A 21,804-nucleotide genomic window follows, 5' to 3' on the forward strand; every position below is an offset into this window, starting at 1 on the left:
CAAAAATCATCCAAAACAAACAATTCCTGTCGGCCCCAGATGACTTTTAAAATGTATACATCATTGAAAAAGTTCCAAATTATCTCCCTTTGGTGGAAAAATGCCATTTTTTGGCTTTAAAATTGAAATATCTTTTTTAACTCATCGGTGACCTATATTTTTTAATATAATTTCCATATAAGATGTACTTAAACTAAATTATTGTAAAATTTGAGCGATTTCTGTAATAAATTTCTTTCTTTTTTTTCGATATTACCTTTATTTCTCCTATTACTTCAACAGAAAAAACCACCTTTACAAAAATGTATGCTTCTTTCGAAAACAGATTGTGAGCGCAAATGAACGGTGACCCCACTTTTTTATTTTATTTTTCTGTTAACCATAAGATAAAGTTCATTTATAGAAAAATATAGAGAAATCCTATATAAATGATTTAGACCCGCGAACCCCCTTAATGTGATAGTTTTATTGATATGAAAATATTACAAGGCTGCAGCTGAATGTCACAACAATTTATAAGACTAAAAATTATTTATAACTTTTAATGTACATTTATATTGATCATGTTGATGTTAAAAATGTGAAACATCATTACTAGAATTATATTGATCAATCGCACACAATATATAAAAAACTAAAGGATATTGAGAAGCAAATGCCAAGTGGGAAGATGTAACTTTAATTTGATCAGTTGATGTACTGGTACAATATTGTAAAATTGAGAAAGAAAATGGGGATCGTGTCAAAGCGACAACAACCCGACCATAGAGCAGACAACAGCTGAAAGTCACCAATGGGTCTTTATTTTTAGTTATGGAACTTGCATAATTTCTTGTGCTTAAAATTTTTAATAAATTCCATGCTTATTTTGTATGTTAATGTTCTGTGCTGTGCACAACACTTTCTATTACAAAGAAGACAGTAAATATTCACTAGAATGTACTGTGCCCCGCACAACACTATCTATACAAAATGCATTATATGGAAAGTGTAATGAACTGCTCAATATATTATAATACCAAATAAACATGAAATTTATCAAAATTTTCAAGTACAAGAAATTATGCAAATTCCATAATTAAAAATAATTCCCAAGTTCAAATAATAGCCTGTTATATATACAATACGTAGAATTAAAAATATACTTACCACATGAACAGTTTGTTTATTTCACATTAATTGATACATTAAAATTTTAATGTTTGTATACATTTATTATTGATGAACATAGTCAGATAGTGGGCTTCATAAATTTGCATTCTTTTACAGAGAAATCAAGTTCAGACTCAGATGAGGCTCCTCCTGCAGAATTCCAGGTTTCTCCAACAGGGGAAGCTACTCCTACAAATGATCATGTGGAGAAGACAGATCAAGATACAAAAAAAGGTTTGTTTTCTCTACGTACATTTATAAGATTTAATTTATAAAAACAGATTTTGATATATTAGTCATTGTAAGAAGAATATATATTTATATCAGTCAAACTTTGTGGTTTTCTTTGAAATTACATTCAGTAGTACAGCTGCAATCAAAAATGAGTACCACTGATGAAATTATAGTTTTTAATATATTGGCAATACCAGTACATTAAAAAGCTCTTAAACTGTTATTTATCTTAATACAAATCAAATTTCTACTAGCTTCAATTTAATAATCCTGTAGGATGGTAGGTGCCTTATCAGTTAATCCACACCTCTAATATAGTTTTGAGAAAATTATACACAATGCATATTAGTGAAGTTTTTACCATAAACTCTGATCAAAATTGACCTTGGGTGGTGTCCCTTATACTGTTCTTGATTTTGTCCCTTATACTAATCTTGAATTATGTCCCGTTGTAATGTTATATGGAAGAAGGGACATCAACTGCCTCCCTTTATTAAGTCTCCCAAACAAAGTTTGGAGACTTATTGTTTTTGCTCAGTTCTTATTATTTTTATTATTATGTCACCCGATCGACAATGTCGGGTGACATATTGCTTTTCCTCTGTTTCTTTTTCTGTATTATTATTATTATTATACTTCCACCTAATTTTGTCCGCCAGCTTTCTCAGAGCCAAAAGTACCAATCCGAATGGTGGTGCACTATAACAAGGAACCCTGACTCCCCAGAGTCTGTGAAACTTTGGAACTAAAAAAAGGCTGCCATCACCATGGAAACGGAAAAATGGTGAAAAAATATAATTTTGGAGTTCTTTGAATTGTTTGAGAATGCTTAACCTTAAAATCTTTAGATTTTAATACAATGTAGTCGCCCACTATATACTGCTTTGGGATGATTTTGGCAATCATTGGAACTGCTATGTTGCCATGGATACTACACCAAAAATTTCAAAAATATGAAAATGCTCCAAATTTTTTGAAATTCTAGCATAACGATGAGCAACTTTGGTAGATGTGGAATTTGGCGTTGGAATTTCCAAAATGTCTGCCATTTCCATGGAAACAATGCAAAAAGGTCAAAATGCTCCAAAAACTTCAGGGTTTGGTGAATAACTTTGGTATGCTTTAACTTAAAATCATCAAATTTTTATACAATATAGTTGTCCACTATATACAGGTTTTGAATGATTATGACAATCATTGGAACTACTCTGTTACCATGGATACAGGATCAAATATTTCAAAAATTTCAAAATGCTGCAAAATTGATGAAACTTAATATTATTGTTAACTACCAAGTCTGGATGAGACTTTTGACTTTGGAATTTCCAAAATGGCCACCGTTGCCATGGAAACTGCAAAAAAGTCAAAATTCTCAAAATGCTTTGAACTTAATAAAACTTGATATTATTGTTAACTGACAAGTAATAATGAGGCTTTTGACTTTGAAATATTCAAAATGGCTGCCGTTGCCATGGAAACGGCAGAAATGTGAAATACTTTAAAATGCTCAAAATATACTGAAAATTTACAGAAAGATGAATAGCCATGCATATTTGTGCATTTACTGTTAAACAAGTTTGAAATGGCTGCCGCTTAGTGGCAATAGGGGGAAGGGTGACATCCGCTATTGCTTGCAATGGCAATTCTAGTTCTTCTTCCTCTTCCTCTTCCTCTTCCGCCACTTTAAAAAATGAACTTGTCCGCAGCGTTTCTCCAAAACCGCTTGTCAGATGGACTTAGGATTTCATAATATGGTAGACTAATATGTCCAGGTGAGCCATCAATCTTTCGTTTGTGCATTGGGGTCTATTAAAGGGTATTTTGGGGGGTAGAAAGGAGGAAGGGGTTTACTATAGAACCCTATGGGATTTTATTTTCTAAAATTTTCAAATGAATATAACTTGAAAACTGTAAGTGATAGATACATGCAGTCTTCAGAAATGATTATAGGACAATAAAACAAATCACATGAAATATAGGGGAAGTCCCTGGGGGGTCATCCCCACCCCCTTCAATTTGAGAATGTGCTTTTATCTTGTAAACGGTCCAGATCCTCACCCCTAAACCATATATATTCTTGAATGGGACAATAAAACAAATCAAATGAAATTAAAGGGAAGTCCCTGGGGGTCATCGCCACCCCGTTCAATTTGAAAATGTGCTATTATCTTTTAAACGGTCCAGATCCCCACCCCTAAACCATATATATTCTTCAATGGGACGATAAAACAAATCAAATGAAATTGAAGGGAGGTCCCCGGGGGGTCATCCCCACCACTTTCAAGTTGAGAATGTGCTATTATCTTGTAAACGGTCCAGATCCCCACCCCTAAACCATATAAATTCTTGTAGGGGACAATAAAACAAATGAAATGAAATAAAAGTGATGTCCCTAGGGGCTCACCCCACCCCCTCTTGTTTGAAAACTTGTAAAGGGTCAACATCCCCACCCCTAAACCATATCTATTCTTGTATGGGACAATAAAACTAATCAAATGAAATTAAATGGAAGTTCCTGGGGGTCACCCCCACCCCGTTCAATTTGAGAATGTACTGTTATCTTGTAAACGGTCCAGATCCCCACCCCTAAACCATATATATTCTTCAATGGGACGATAAAACATTAAATGAAATTAAAGGGAAGTCCCCGAGGGGTCATCCCCACCACGTTCAATTTGAGAATGTGCTATTATCTTGTAAATAGTCCAGATCCCCACCCCTAAACCATATATATTCTTGTAGGGGACAATAAAACAAATGAAATGAAATAAAAGTGATGTCCCTAGGGGCTCACCCCACGCCCTCTTGTTTGAAAACTTGTAAACGGTCAACATCCCCACCCCTAAACCATATCTATTCTTATATGGGACAATAAAACTAATCAAATGAAATTAAATGGAAGTTCTTGGGGGTTGCCCCCCACCCTGTTCAATTTGAGAATGTGCTATTATCTTGTAAACGGTCCAGATCCCCACCCCTAAACCATATATATTCTTGTAGGGGACAATAAAACAAATGAAATGAAATAAAAGGGAAGTTCCGAGGGAGTCACCCCACCCCCTCTTGTTTGAAAACTTGTAAACGGTCAACATCCCCACCCCTTAACCACATATATTCTTGTATGGGACAATAAAACAAATCAAATGAAATGTAGGTAAAGTCCCTGGGGGTCACCACCATCCCCTCCTGTTTGAATACTTGTAAATGGTGGAGATCCCCACCTGTAAGCCATATATATTCTTGTATTGGACAAAAAATCAAATCAAATGAACATGGGACCATATAAATGGCGAGTTATGGGAGCTTTGTTTGGGAGACTTCGTAACAGCATCCTGTTACAATTACTTCTTGTTTTTTTATGAGTTATGTTATTTTTATTTCAGTTTTATTGTCAGACATTAGCAGTGCTGCTGAATCCCTAGTCGAACATTTCGCTTCGGCCAAAAATCCTTTTGACAAGGTAAGTTATATGATCATAAAATTAATCATTATTTGTCATTACCCTCCCCTTACCAAAAAAAAACAAACTTGAAAAAATGAAAACAACAAATTTCATGTGTCACCAAGAAGACTCAAAGCTGAATATTTAAAAGGCAAGGGTGTACAACAGTCAACAACCTAAAAATTAAATGAACTATTACCAAAAAGGACCTTAAAATAGTCAAATCCAACTAATGTTCACTTTGTCTGAGGGAGTTGAAACCTATACTTAAACCTCTTTTAAAGATCCATTAGTTTAATTCACAAATTCTTCAACTTAGAGATTTTTCAAGTCATCACAAGGGACACAAATAAAAAAGAAGATGTGGTATGATTGCCAATGAGACAACTATCCACAAAAGACCAAAATGACACAGACATATTAACAACTATAGGTCACTGTATGGCCTTCAACAATGAACAAAGCCCATGCCGCATAGTCAGCTATAATAGGCCCCAATAAGAGAATGTAAAACAATTCAAATGAGAAAACTAACGGCCTTATTTATGTAAAAAAATGAACGAAAAACAAAGATGTAACACATAAACAAACGACAACCACTGAAATACAGGCTCCTGAAAACAAAAACAATAATAAATTAGGGAAGACGGAAGTTTATGCCTATTGTTACAAATTTCTTATGACAATTTCCAACACGCAATTGTCATGATGAATGATTGTAACCATTCAGAAGATAGGAAACACCTCAGTCTACAGAAATTGATCCATACTTGTTGTACAGATGTGCCTGCTCCCTGTTGGCCTGATGTAAATAGACGTGTTACGTAATATCAATGATTTCTTTACAAAATTACTGCTTAGTTTACTGGAGAAAAATCAATGTTGATTCAATGAAAAACTAAATGATATTGTAGTTAATGAATTCTGACACTTGATATTAAATTTATTGAATTATTACATGTTTTATTCATACATAACTAGATTTAAAGGTACTATCAAAACTGTGTTATTCATCATTAATTCAGGTTGTAACCATTTTCTTTCTTAAGGGTTGGGGGTAAATGAAGTAAATGCAAATGCCTTAATGTAATTATACTGGAAAATTACACCCTTATTTAAAAAAAGAATTTGGATCTCAGGATTATATCATGTATATAGATATTCATTTGGAAACATACATACTACTAGGCCATTGGTTTTCTGTTTGGGGCCTTTATACAAATGTAGCTTGCTGTTTGGTGTCAGCCTAGGCTCTATGCTGAAGACCGTACCTTTACCTATAATGGTTTACTTTTATAAATTGTTACTTGGATAGAGAATAGTCTCATTGGCACTCATACCATAAATTGATTTTTATTAAATCTCTTGGAACACAGCCTTTTTCTTTGCCATGCAGTACAGGACTTTTGATGTAAAGTTGCTTTATCTTCAGCCTTTACGATACAATTGTCCATTTAATCAGCCAATAGTCATGCAAGAATATAATATTTCCCTTCAGATGTTCTTACTAAAGGTAATATTTACTTGTGAATGAATTGGCTGGTTTAGATGACAATCATGACTCACTATCAGAGAGATTAGTCATGGCACATTTAATATGATGTGAGCATCACAAGCTGTAGATGTTCTCAGAGATGAGGTCTAACTGAAAAATCACCCAATGAAACCTAGGAACACATGGGTCTGTGCCCTCAGTGCAAATTTAATTAGGGATCCTGGTACATCCATAACACAAGCAATATAAATTTAAATTAATTTCAGATAGCACCTTAGATTGATCATTTTCAAACAAATTACTGAAATATAAAAAGGCCCTTGGGAGAACACTGCTTTGCATGGTCACCCAATTGCACAATTTGACAAAAACATTTTTCCTGCACAAAGTACAATAGGAAATACAGCCATGATTGTATTAAACAGACTACAAAATCAGATATTGGTAAAAACTACAAAATGTATAAGAATATGCTTCCATAACAGCTAAGTTTATAGTAAATCAATAGGTCTTATTGCCATTTAACTGGTTAGAGAGATTTACAATGTTAAGATTTTCTAGCCTTACTTTTGTACATGTTTTGATTGATCAATTCTTTCAGAAGTGCAAGGATAGCAGTAATATGATGTTTATGTGATTAATTGATTATTTCTTGATGAACTTCTGAGGTTGTGAGTTCGAACCCTGCTCTTGCTGTAGGTACATTCAACTCAAATCTTGATTGACTAGGATGTTCAGTTTTCCTATTGAAGGTCATGGTTTTCTCTGGGCAATCTGGCTTCCCCCAACAATGAAAAATGGCCTACTACCAAATGGTCCAAAAGTGGTGCTTGAAAGTAGAATAAAAACATAGAAAATCAAAATCAAATCAATCTTACTGAACCTTCAGTGGCAAATATTTCATTTTTTTGTCAACAATTCAGATAAATATTGATGTAATTTTTATTGTGTTTTTGTAGGACTGGAATATATTTTCCATTTATACCAATTATAACTGACATTTCAAATGAAATAAAAGTGTTTATTATATAATCAGTGGGGAAATGTGGAATGATATAAAATCAATGTCAATTTATTGGGGGTAAATTGGGATATCTGTTTGTCAATTTATTTGGGGTGCAAATTAAATATGAAAGAATAACTCTGATCCACTGCTTATGTTCTTAACAGAAATAAAAAACAGAAAACACATTTCACAAAGAAAATAGAAATAGGTGAAGGATTAATTTAAGTAATGATTTAAAAAATTAGAAATTGATGAGACTTAAAATTATACTTTACAGTTGAGGTTAACATTACATTTTACTTTGGTTTGTACCTTCACCTTCATCAGATGAGGAAATTATAGAAATGTAAACAATACCAGAATGCAGTAGTAATGACTCAGTATATTAACTTTCGATTTTTCGTGATTATTGAAAAGATAATCTATTAAGAGCATCATTTAGCTTTCAGAGATAGATATATATATATATAACCTTTCAACGCCTGATTATATTACTGCTGCTGATCTGAATGAAAATAAATATGACATGAAAATACTTATACAGAAAACTCAATGTCAATATCTGAGTACTGTAGGTTAAGCTTAATAAAGCTTCTATATTTTAAAATTTTATTAAAACTGATGATAAAGAAAAGGTCATGATAATTGTGACTTAAAGACAATACAGAATAAGTCCATGGTCCTCAGTGAATCATTTATTGTAGAAGTAGTAAATTGTCATTCAATTCGTTTGATCTTTTTTTGTCCTAGAAAAAAATCAAAAAACTTTTGAAAAAAATGTAAAATTAGAAAAATTAATGCTTTGTATAATTCCTGTTTCAATTACGTTCTTCCTTTTCATGTTCTCAAAATCTTCTATGATGAATAAAAATATGTTTTTGGGATTGGTACTGTCATACCAGAGGCAAGATAAAAGTTCTCAAAGAACTTTTTGTAGATGTGTCAATTCAGCATTCAACTTCATGGTTATGTTTTAAAAAAAATAATTAAAGAACCTTGAAAATATCTAAAATTAGAAAAAATGCATAGAATTTCTGCCTTTCTTTTCATTTCAATTTCCATTTAGAACCATCATTATATAAGATGATTTCTACAGACATGTTTTCTTGAGATGAGATATAAGACACTCCTACATACTGTAGATCTAATGCCTTCAAGATGTGTTGGCATACCACTGAAACATCTATACTGCTTTATTGATCTGGTGTCTCCTGTTCTATAAATAACTCATTATTGAATTTTTCTGCCAGTGAGGACAAAGCTATTGCATAATATGTTTAACAAAATAATTGTCTTGGGTTATGAAAAAAGTTCTTTCATATTATTGAATTTCTATATTAGTAAGGACAGAGTTATTCAGCTTAGTATGTATACTAAAAAAAATGTCTTGGTTAAGAAAAAAGTTCTCTTTATTATTGAATTTCTTGGCCATTTAGGACAGGGCTAATGCATAATACGTTTAACAAAATGATTGTTTTTGATTGTTTTTATTTCACAAGAAACAAGTTCTCTCATATTATTGAATTTCTCTGCCAGTATGGACAAGATTATTGCATTATATGTTTAACAAATCATGATGTATTGTTTTATGATGTATATTATGTTATGCTGCCCATCAAGGGCCCTTGATTGGAATAATAAATATTCTTATTCTTATATTCTTATTTTATTATAATGTAATTTCTCTGCCATTATCTACAGAGTTTATTGCATAAATGTCAAACAAAATAATTATTTTTGGTTGTTTATTTTTCACACAAAAAAAGTTATCTCATATACAATATAAGTTATAATATTACTGATTTTCTCTGCCATTCAGGACAGAGCATCGTATTGCATAATATATGTTAAACAAAGTAATTGTTTTCTTGCTTGTTTTGATTTCTCCCAAAAAAGTTTTCTGTTAAATTTGAGATATTTTACAAAGATAATTGAAGTGATTTAATCAGTTCTAAGTCAGACAAGTGTTTACTTACACTAGCATGTGTTTATGTTTATACTTACACTAACATGTGTTTATGTTTATACTTACACTAGCATGTGTTTATGTTTAATCAGTTCTAAGTCAGACAAATGTTTATACTTACACTAGCATGTGTTTATGTTTATACTTACACTAACATGTGTTTATGTTTATACTTACACTAGCATGTGTTTATGTTTATACTTACACTAGCATGTGTTTATGTTTATACTTACACTAGCATGTGTTTATGTTTATACTTACACTAGCATGTGTTTATGTTTATACTTACACTAACATGTGTTTATGTTTATACTTACACTAACATGTGTTTATGTTTATACTTACACTAGCATGTGTTTATGTTTATACTTACACTAACATGTGTTTATGTTTATACTTACACTAGCATGTGTTTATGTTTCAAACAAGATTGATATGACATAACAGTTCTATTTTCTTACAAGTTTTTTTTTTAATACAGGAATTTTTCGTAGCCAGGAATTTTGTTTTCTGAAGAAATTCTTCAGATGTATTTTATATGTTGCTATGTTATCTAAGATTTATATGGAGTTTAAATCTACTGCATGATCTTAATGTTAAAAAAGTTAATTAAGCACTTGCTCAATATTTAGATTTTTGAAAAACGTCTTGTAGTCTTCTATTTTTACATGGCGGAATCTTTCTTCTTGTACTTATTTGTTCATTGGTTTCTTCTTCCTCTTTAAGGAAAGCCAATAATGATCCCTCAGGGGCCCATAATGCACCATGGTTGAGATTAAAGGTTCAGTTGTTAAAACATAAGATATGATTACAGGTTACATTAATGGTAGTTAGCATAAAGGTATATAAACAGGGCCGATTTGTAGATCACACCTTTAGTTTAAGCTTTTTCTTAAATTTTCAATATTATTTTAGCTTTATTATTAGATTTCTGCAAGTTGAATAGACCTAGGAGAGTTACATTTGTAGTAACATGGCTTTTACGATTAAATGTTATATTTATGATTTATTTCAGCTTCGACTGGGGAGTTCTGCTGACACTCCGGACATTGGTGACCTTGCTCTGTCAAGGTTATGTCCTGCTATATATAGAGTGATAAACGACGGCCTAAAACCACACCTCACAGGAGTTCAGGTGTTTGGACGAGTACAAGTGACTGCTTGGAAACTTGCAGAGGCCTCGGTTGAACAAGGTATCAATATATTGTACATTTTAATAAGTTATTTTGATCATGTGATCATATCAAATTGAGTGATTATCTTTTTTCATATCCATCTGTTATGCAGAAATTACCCCCCCAAAAAAATTAACACCTCCCCCACCATCACTACTCTATGGTGTGGACAAATAGCTAACCCGTTTGTTCTATCATTCTGTAAATCTGTGTTTCCAAAAGCTAACATTTTTTTAAAAACTTTTCTTATTATGCCTTAGTCCTATAATATATGACTTTGGACTTTCATATCATTTACATTCAACGTTTTTTATTGGATTTTTTTGGTTTCAACATTGATAGTAAAAAAAATATTCGATAAAAAACGTTGAATGTAAATTATATGAAACTCCAAAGCAGTGGCGGATCCAGTGTGGTGGTGGGTGGTGTTCTGGGGATTGTAGTTGGAACTCCCCCCCCCCTTTCTCCTGGGTTAGGACCCCCCCTTTTTAAAATGGCTTGATCCGCCCCTGCAAAGTCGTATATTATAGGACTAATTATGCCTGTGACTTATGGTAAGTAGGCTTCCAATGACATCCTTTATACAGAAATACAACAATGTACTGTCGTGAACTTTTTGGTTTCTGTGGATTCAATATTATTTGTCGGATACCAATTTTTGTGGATTTCATAGAAACGTGTGAATCACGAAGTCAAATGATCAAGGAATTACAAACATTCTATAGAAATTGTATGTTGGGATTGACAAAAACCATGAAATAAAATATCCATTAAAATGCAAGTTTTCCTGAATCCATGAAAAATGATACCCACAAAAATTAATGAATCCACAGTATTTTGTACTTTTGTTATTTGATTTCAAGTAAAAAAAAACAAGATTGATTTGACTGTAATAAGATATATAAAATCCCATAACAGTCAAGGTCAAGTTTGATTTGATGTGAAAATGTTTTTATGTTGTAAATCCTTTAAGCATGCTGGCTTTTATGTGATATAATGAGTTTAAAATCAAATCATCTCTGTTTTTAATTAAATAAAAAAATCTATAAGCATTGAAATCCTGTTGATAAACTATTGATATATTGTATATAAATATTGTGCTTTAGTTATGAATTTATTTACATCTCAATGCACACGTCAATTAACATAGATTTCCTTTACATTTTAAATAACTGATAAAAACTGAATGATAGGCTGTTGAAATATAAACTAAATATATTGACTGTAAAATCCAAGGACATTTTCTCAAATATTACAACATTAAAAAGTTTTTTTTTTTTTTTTTTTATAAAAAGCAAATAAACTAAAAGTTTTTAAATTCAAGGTCATTAAGAAACATTACAACTTTCAATGTTTACCACTATTAATGTATTACAATGATATATAAGCTATGAAATCATTGACTGATTTCTTTAGGGTTTTTCAGATTTACTAGACTAGAAATTAAAATATATGGAAAATCCTTGTGGAAAATTACAGACTGACAGTTACTGTATGCATGCAGTTATAGTCTGTTCTATCAAAAGACTTCAATTTAATTATAAATATTCATTTTTTTCAGGTCCATACACCAGAGCTATTCATGACCTTGTCCAGCAGCTTAAAGGTCACACAGGCCTTGTATCTCATAGCAACAAGTTTGATGCATTTATTTTTGGTCTTTTAAAGTAAGTTTTTTGGTGAACATCAGAAATTATTATTTGTAATGCTTTCTTAGGAATATAATGTTTCTTTTATTTACTTGATATTAGTCGAAATTTATCTTGTAATTTAAAATAAAATAAAGGAAAGACACAATGTATGTGAATGATTGATTGATTGATAGATTATTTAGTGTTTTTAACGCTTCTTTCAGTACTTTAATAAGCAATTATTTTTGGTGGCTTTGAGAGAATCACTGACCTGAAGCAGTGAACAGCAACAAGTTCACCTGCCACATGCTAGGTTCAAACTTACAACCTGATGTTGACAGGCTTGTGATATTATAAATGAACTACTCAGACCACTTAGTCACCTAGGCCCTGAATAGTACATAAATGTGGAATGTTTATAATTTGAATTGGTCTTTAATCTTTAAAGTAGTTCTTTTTCTATAAGTTGTAGAGAGATTATGATTCAACTAATTCAGACACTTAAACATAAGCAGTCATATCAATACACACCAAATTTCACTTGTATTTTAAAGATCAAGAGCAGGATGAAATTTAAAGTGGTGCTCATGAGTAGTATTTATACCTAGTTAATATTTTGAGCTGCTTTGGATATAAAAAAGTCTTAAACATGAACATGTATTCGTGCAATTGCATAAGGTCCATTTCTATCTGGCTCAGCTCATATATTAAAGTGAAGTACATCAGAAAAAAGAAGGAGATATGGTATGATTGCCAACGAGACAAAAATCCACCAAAGTCTATCCATGCCTATTACTTTTTGTTTGTTAATCGTAAAAAATCACTTTCTCTGTTTCCAATTTTATGTTTTTATCTGTTGAACTTTCAAGAATACAATGAAAAATATAATCCAAATATGTTTTCAGAATTTTCTCAAAGTATAATTTTTTTTATTTTTTATTATCTCATATTATTGTAACAATTATGTAATATTTTTCAGTTTGAGATTAGTGGATTACTGGATGGGGTATTTAAGACACAACAGTTCAATCGTTGAAAAGTATTACAATCAGGATTCAGTTATGTCCCTTAGTGGAACTCTTTATGAAAGGAAGTACAGTGAGGTACTGATATCACTACAACCACTAGCAGTATTACCATTTCAACTAAGCATTGAATTCATTGCATCTCGTATCAGTTTGCAGGGATCAGAAACTACCTCCATTGGAAAAGATTTAAGTCCCAAGAAAGATAACTCTTCTTCTGAGCATTGCATGAACGACTCGTTCTCGAAAGAGAAGGCAATTATAGGAGTCGCTGCTTCTAAAGCTTGGGATTGGTTGAAAAATGGTGCTGCAGCTAAAAGTCCCAGTGATGAAATCCCTAGTCCACCAGTTCTGATGGGAAATGTTATGATATCAAGTATAACTGGAATTCTGGGTAAATTATCTGGTACTTTAAAATCTGACGACAAAAAATGTATACAGACTGAAAAAGAAATTGTGGAAACTGCAAAAACTAATGATGTGGAAAGACCTATCATGGCTACAGGATTAGTTAATAACCTACAGACTGAAAGTCCTCCTGCCAAACCACCCAGGACTTCTCTTAAATTAGAACTAACAAAGGATGAATCTACTGTGGAAGCAGCAGCAGCAGACATCACTGAGACAGGGAACCAGGACAGCAGACTAAGTGGAGATAACTCTGTTCAATCTTTACCTAGTGATAGTACTGCTATGATGAGTTCATTTAGTGGTATCGCTGGGAAACTCTTAGGAATCAATACAGACATGCCTAAGAAACGTGATCCTACAAAGCCACTTCCTGTTAAGAAAGAAAAATCAGATAGTACCGATGTTGATCTTGAGAAAACAAAATCAGGATTAATTAGACTCTTTGATAAATTACTTTTGCCCAGAGATTCTAGTAAAAAGGAGCAGAAGTTAAAATCAAGATGGAGTTGGGGTTATGGCCAAGGTCAACAGGTTAAACCACTATCAATAGCGACTAAAACTGTTCCAGAAAAGAGTGAATTAAAGTCACCAGGGCAGTCAACACAAAGTAAGTTACCAGCATATACAGGGAAGGGAAGTAACTCACAGACAAAAAGTGCCACAGCAGCTGCCCCATCAAAACTGGTACCTAGAACAACAAAATTAAGTAGGTCCAGTATGAAAAATTCTGACAACAGCTTAAAGATGTCAAATAATAGTCTGGAAAAGCAAAAGGAAAGCTCTGGAAAAACAGTAAGGGAAAAAACTGTTATGAAGAGTAAGGTACCAGTCAGAAAATCAGCCAGTCAAAAACCAGTCAAGGAAAAGTCAAAACCAGTGGAGCAAAAAAGTGATAAAGTGCCAAAAGAAAATAAATGGCAAGGGGCAATAACTCTGAGTGCATCATTGGAGGAAGGACCAACTCTTAAAGCACCACCATCAGTGACACAAATGGTGGCCAAATTTGAGAATAAAATTGACAGAATAAGTGTTGAAAAGGATGAAGAAAATGGTGAACAGGAAGTGCCTCAAGGGAATTCTGATAGTATTGTCAAGGAAACATATAAAGACGCTGTGACTTCAGACAGTACAGAAAATACATTACACCTCAGTGATGAAATCAATTGTAACTCGCCAAATCCAAATGTAGCAACGATTTTAGAACTGGATGCAGAAAATCATCTAAAAACTGCTGATTTAGGCTTTAAAAAACCAAATTTCAGGTAAGAGAAATATTATTAAATGTATGAAATTAGTTATAAATAATATTAATTAAAACTACATAAAAATCTCGCCTTGATTTATACAGTAAAACCGAAGTCTAAGTCTGCTTGTGACCTCCATAAACTGAGCATCTGTCAAAATTGAACAATTAACATAGTATACAATGGACATCCTATCTATGTAAGCTGGATGCTGGTCTAATCCTAGCTAAACACTCTGTCATATATGGTAGCAGTTAACATATACGTTGTACAATGTATATATTACATTTTATTTGGTCAGTTATATCAGAATTTGCAGATAGTGTCTGACATCCAAACCAAAACACTTTTTTACTAACTAATTGGCAGAACTCAGATGACTACTGTCAGACATTTGGTCAGACAATTAAATCAATTATTCACATGAATAAACCACAATACGCATGACATGTCAATGGTCATATACAATCAAAATATAAGAAGTGAAAACTATTCAATATAAGTCAAGAAATGAATTTAATAGAACCTTATACCATGCCGGAAAATATTTTTCACATGGTTATATATATAAAAAAGAAGAAATGGTATAATTGCCAATGAGACAACTCTCCAAAAGAGACCACATGACTTGCTGAAAAAAAATGACACAGAAATTAACAACTATAGGTCACAGTAAAGCCTATAATAATGAGCAAAGCCCAAACCGCATAGTCAGCTATAAACGGTTTTCATATTTTCTCAATAGATATCTTATAACAAAATCGAAATGTACTCTATGTTAAGATTTAATTGTTCATTTATTATACTTTGAACAAAGCTATTTCTGGTGACCGTGAATAATGAAAAATGAATTTTACTGACCAGTTATAGGCTAAAAATATGACTAAACCCAATATGAAAATAACTTGATAAACCAGTAACAGATATATTTTATGGTTTTAGGTACGTACAATCAACCAAAGACAGTGACCAATCAGGAGGAGATTTTTCATACCATGCTGGCGACCATTTTGAAGTTTTGGCACAGCTGGATTCTGATTGGTTGTATTGTATAAACGGGAAGAAAGAAGGTTTAATCAGACAAGAACATGTTCGGCCAATCACAGACGAGGAAGAATTAAAAAAACTCCATGGTGAATTTTACAGTTAAATTTTTCATTGGTTGTATGATCATCTTTGTTTACATGCATTAATTATTATATATAATGTCATTTATTTGAGAAATCACATTGAAGCATTGAGAATGTAAGGATTAAATATGTGAAGTGAACAGGGAGGTATTAAACACCCACAACTGCGCACAACCGTGTGACACTGTATTTTAGACATACATATTTTCATTTTTAAAGCATATTCATATGATAGTTAAATAGGTACTGTTGTCATTATGTTACTGCAGACTGCAGTAAATTAAGAATTTTTTATTGTTAGATCATAGGATTTGATAGATGTCTAAAAAATCCTCTCCCATATGATAACAATATTAAAGTAAATTCTGATAGTTTGTTTTCTCATTTTTCGAAAGCCTAGCTTGAGAAAAGCATGCATCATCAACATGTAGCAAGAATGTTCCTGAACTGGCCAAACTGTTTTGGGGGAGAAACTTAGTGAAGATTCAATATTGTAAATTAAAAAATTATTGCAATGCTTTTATTATGACAAAAATGTGACAAGGTTATATTCGCAATAATTTAAACTCGCATTTTAAAATGTTGTATATGAGTTGAACAGGAATTTTTCTCCACATCGCAAAAATAAAAATCACAATAATAAATCAAGGACGTATAATTAACATATATGTCCTTGAATAAATGCACACAATAATTTCTGAATTTACAGTACATGATCAAATACAATACATTAAGATTTGATGTTCCTTTCACTTTTAGAGTTTAATGCAATTTAAAACAATGTTCTCTCCTGACGTTAACTGGAAATGCTACTTATTTACATAATAAATCATGATTTTTATTTTTAACATTGATGACCTGTAACTAGTCTATTTAACCACAATTGTTGTTTTATGATCAATGATCTATAACTAGTCTATTTAATCATGATTATGGTTTTTATGATTGATGATCTATAACTAGTCTATTTAATCATGATTATGGTTTTTATGATTGATGATCTATAACTAGTCTATTTAAACATGATTATAGTTTTTATGATTGATGATCTATAACTAGTCTATTAAATCATGAAATTCATTTTAAATGCTTACAGTAACTGCAAGTCTAGTCTGTTAATTATTTAATTGGTGCATATATACAGCTGTTCTTGTGGCATAATAGCTCTTTTTGTGGTATAATAGCCTTTTTTGTGGCTTCATAGTGATCTTACTGCAGTGATGTATTTAGTTTGTTTACCTTATTTAAGATAAGGATAGGGGGTTAAAGAGGAAAAATAATACTTGGTCTATTTTCAACACTGGATATAAAGCAAACAAAATTCTATTCAATTGATTTATGTATAGCATTTTTTTTTTATTTTCCAAAAAATTCATATCAACATTTTAACCTTTACAAATGTTTAATATTCAGATCTTCTTTTGAAGTGAGATGGACATACATGTAGTTGTTTACCTTCTTTTATTGGATCTTTATTGTAATTTTTTGTCAGTTTTATTTTTTTCTAGCCTTAAGTGGTAAGTTCTTAATTAAAAAGGAGATAGATATTTTGATATGTAAGATTTTTTTTTAATTTCTGAATAAAATATTTGGAGGTTCCCTCCCACAGCTGGAGGGTTATACAGGCGGTATAAAATATGACATTTTTATTATTTTAACAAATGTTCTTGAATGCTGCTTTAATATGTTCGAAAAGTGTGTTCTATTATAAGATTTAGATTGCTATATTAATATTTATGAAACCATGCTTTATGCACTGTTTGTTATGTAATGATTATTTATATAATTAATTTATTTATTATACACAATGTACACGATGTGCAATATAAAGGTTTGAATTGTGCTTTTTAGGTTGTTATTTTACATGTGCAATATTGTTTTTACTGAGCCATCTTCACTTTATATTTACACCTTATACAAACTGTTTATTTATTTAATTGTAATAGCAGGGAGATAAGTCTATGTTTTTTTTTCCATTCTCAATTTTATTTGTTATAGCAGGGAGGCAACTCTGTGTCTTGTTCAAACAGCGAGATAACTCTATGTCTTGTTCTTAGAGGGAGATTACTCTATATCTTGTTCCAACAGGGAGATAACTCTTTTTCTTGTTCTGGAAGTACACCACTAATTAATGGCCCCATTGCTTTCTATGTTAAATTCCTCAATTTCGAGTGGTCACAGCTCTTTTATCTTAAGTTCAAATAAAGTGACAATCATTGCATGTCAAAGCAACACCTTATGGTGTCCTGTACTGAAAAAATCAACATACCTTACATGGCATATAAGAAAGAACTGGTTCCCGGAACTTTGGATGTACCAAAACAGGTACTTCCGATCTGACAAAAAGGCAAAATGTACCCTCCTTTTTAAATGTCATGCCATTTTTTTATTATTCAAATTTATCAGTCAAAAATTGTTCTGCAATGATCACCAGTCATGCAGCTTTCATTTGATACCAAAATTAATAAAAGATTTTTAATATTTTGAAAGTTATGTCCATACGTAGGAACTATTTCGTGTTAAATATGTACTACTTTCTGGTATGTGCTTTCTGGCCGGGCCTGAATTAGTGGTGTTACACCTTCTAGCTATATAAAGTATGCCTTACATTGAATCATTAAAAATTTTAAATCAAGAGTTTGAAAAAGTTTCTGAACGTGGAATAATGTTTAATAAGTTATTAAACTGTATTATAAGTAGATATAGAAGGCATATTTATCAATATTTTCAATTTTAGAAAGGTTAAAAAAAACAAGAAGTGGTCTTTTCTGGTTATAAATACAAAATATGGTAATTATGTAAAGTCACCCATCAATTTAAAAACTAACATAAAATTGCCTATAGATTGATACATATGATTTTTTTAGTCTCTGTAACTGGAGAATTTATAGTGATAATGATATTGCTGCATAATAAATTTTCTGAGTTATCTTTTCAACCATAAACAATATATTTAATCTGTCCTTTTTTATTTTTAGAATTTACAAAATTCTACTGTTGTTATGTCTGAATCAAAGTCTATTTATATATGTTATATGTTGATATATTCATGGTTATGTATATGTTTTGGAGTAATATCTTGCTCTCTACTTAATCAAAGCTTCCTAATGCTTTTGATGTATTTACTTTATCCCACCATTGTGTCTCATCAAAGTATTGTCATTGCTTTAAGAAGACTGTGATGTATGCTACCTGCCTCAGAATTCTGTCTGTATCTTGGAAATTACGAGAGTTTAAGGTAAAATAATCTGAATTATTTAAAAACTGTAAAAAGGGCACAGGGCGGCACTCGAGAAAGGGCGGGCGCTGCGCCCTCTAAAAACCGGCCTAGCTGGAACAATCAAGGGGGTGTTCCATAATTTTAGGAAATGATGGATGGTTGTGGCTAGAGGAACCTTGATATTAAATTATCATTAATTCTTGAAGATTACTTGGGGAAATACTGATCAACCTACCAATAAGTATTATATTGCATGGTGCCTTCCGGAAGAACATTTTGAGAGGAAAGTTAAAAACATGTATTGAAATGGTAGGGTCCAATAATGTTTCAGTAATGGTTGAAACTGACCTTATATCATGATATTTAACTTGAGCAAATTCAATCAATTAAGTAAAAAAAAAATAGTTCGTTTAGGAATGAAACTTGTTCATTCATAATGAAATATTGGTACATTATAATAATAAAAATGTAGGTGAAAAGTTAAGAAATGCAAAATCAGCAAGCTTTCCAATCTTTTTAAGTTTTATTTATTGTCTATACATTGCAAACATTCATTCATGTCACTGTGACCTAATTGTATTAATTTAACACCTTACTTTAATTGCTCAGAATTTTCAAAGTACAAGACAGAATGGGCGAATAAAACATCAAAACTGTATTTATTATTATTTGTTATTTATTTTTGTGATCATCTGTGATTTTTGTTTTGTTTTCTGTGTGAAATTTTTCTTTTAGAAAATAAAATTAGATCTGTCAAATATAGTTATATTTTATATTTAAGCAAGATGATATGGATTGTATTTCAATGAGACAACAACTAAGTGGTACAATTAGGCAAATAACATCTAAAGACTTTAACATAAAATTGACAGTTGGACTCCTCATGATGGCAGATCTGTCATAATAACTAGATCTATTGAAGAAGAATTAAAATGTAAACATATCATAAACATGAATAATTTTCATATTTGATTATATTCAAATAATGCATCTTAAAATGACCATCCCAAGCTTAACTGCCGAAACACGAAATTAGTAGTGTTGGGTCCATCATGCAATATGGGATGCCTGGTTGCATGGGTGTTGTATTATAACAAAATACAAAATCACCAACCATAAAGTGGATTTCCACCTAAAGTTTAGAATTTCAATGAACACTTTTACACCTCTGTAAAATTGTTATCTGTGTTCTTAAGCATTGTTTTTTAAGCAGACATATTGCAACAAATTATTATGGATACCAGATCAAACCTATCAGAAGTATTAATCCTTTTTTTACCTTTTTCTCAATCATGAATATCATATGCCATTTCGTCATCATCAGCTATAACCTTGTAGATGTATATGGAATTTGTTACCAGAAAACCAGACAACATTAACCTTATATATAAAAAAGATGTGGTATGATTGCCAATGAGACAAATAGTCAGCTATAAAAGGCCCGATAAGACAATGTAAAACAATTCAAACGAGAAAACTAACGGCTTAGTTTGTCCATGTACCAAACAAGAGTGAACATGCTGAAATGTCTCACCTTATTTACTGACTTGATAGTCCTATATATAAAGCTTGACTACATGTTTGACATAAACTTAAAATAATCAAAATTAAAGAAAATGAGGTCTAGGTTAGATATACCAAATTGGAAATACACCTTCACTTTACAATAATTCCATGCACCAAATATGGTTGACCAAACCAAAAAAAACAACACTTAGCAATGAACTGTGAAAATGAGGTCAAGATATAATAAAACCTGCTAGGCTGTCACATATATTGTAAAATATTATCACACACTTGCCCTATTGCATATAGTATTTGACAAAAACACAAAAACTTAACTTTAACCACTGAACCTTGAAAATGAGGTCAAGGTCAGATGACATCTTCCTGTTATACATGTCCACCTTACAATCTTCCATACACCAAATGTAGAAGATCTACTGCTTATAGTATCTCATTTATGGACGACCATGAAAACTTAACCTTGTTCGCTGATCCAAGAATTGGTCAAGGTCAGATGAAAACTGACTGACATGCAAGAGGACCCTGTAAGTTATACATATACTTAATATAGTTATCCTATTACAATGTACTCAAAAGAAATTAAGGCTACAAAAAATCTTAACTTTGTTTTATGTAGTCACTGAAACATGAAAATGAGGCCAAGGACAATGAACATGTGCCAGACCAAAACTTTATAACATAATGCATCTATTTACAAAGTATGAAGCATCCAAGTCTTCCACCTAAAATATGAAGCTATAAACACCACCGTTGCAACCAGATCCCTATCCCTTAGTCAAGCTTTCTATGAAAATGAAGTAACCAACAGATGAACCATGCCCCGTTGGTTTTGTCGTTTGAATGGTTTTACACTAGTAATTTTGGGGCCCTTTATAAATTTTTGTTCGGTGTGAGCCAAGGCTACGTGTTGAAGAAGGCCCTACATTTAAGGAATAACAATACTGTAGTTGAAGAGTTGCCACCGTCAATTGTAGATTTGACGGTCGCAAATGCAGTTTTACTGGCGACGCATAACCTTCTGTTTAAATTTCATAGATTTCTATTTACTTATACTAAAGTTATAGTGCGAATACCAAAAGTCTTTGGACGCCGACGACGCCAACGTGATACCAATATACAACCAAAAATAAATTTTGCGGTCGTATA

General features: G+C 31.8%; 1 protein-coding gene across 2 annotated transcripts in view; it reads left to right on the top strand.

Moving 5' to 3' along the window:
• The window catches only part of LOC139496318 (uro-adherence factor A-like), a 34,805-nt gene extending 18,739 nt beyond the window's left edge, over positions 1-16,066 (top strand). For both annotated transcript variants that reach the window (XM_071284830.1, XM_071284831.1), the window contains 6 exons: positions 1,270-1,386; positions 4,770-4,846; positions 10,311-10,488; positions 12,032-12,137; positions 13,081-14,799; positions 15,724-16,066. In XM_071284830.1, the coding sequence (XP_071140931.1) occupies positions 1,270-1,386; positions 4,770-4,846; positions 10,311-10,488; positions 12,032-12,137; positions 13,081-14,799; positions 15,724-15,931 (2,405 nt within the window). In that variant the 3' untranslated portion in view covers positions 15,932-16,066. The remainder of the gene's footprint in view (positions 1-1,269; positions 1,387-4,769; positions 4,847-10,310; positions 10,489-12,031; positions 12,138-13,080; positions 14,800-15,723) is intronic.
• The last annotated feature ends 5,738 nt before the right edge of the window (positions 16,067-21,804 follow it).

This window comes from Mytilus edulis, chromosome 11, assembly GCF_963676685.1.
Source record: "Mytilus edulis chromosome 11, xbMytEdul2.2, whole genome shotgun sequence".
In the NCBI taxonomy this organism is placed as follows: Eukaryota; Metazoa; Mollusca; class Bivalvia; order Mytilida; family Mytilidae; genus Mytilus; species Mytilus edulis.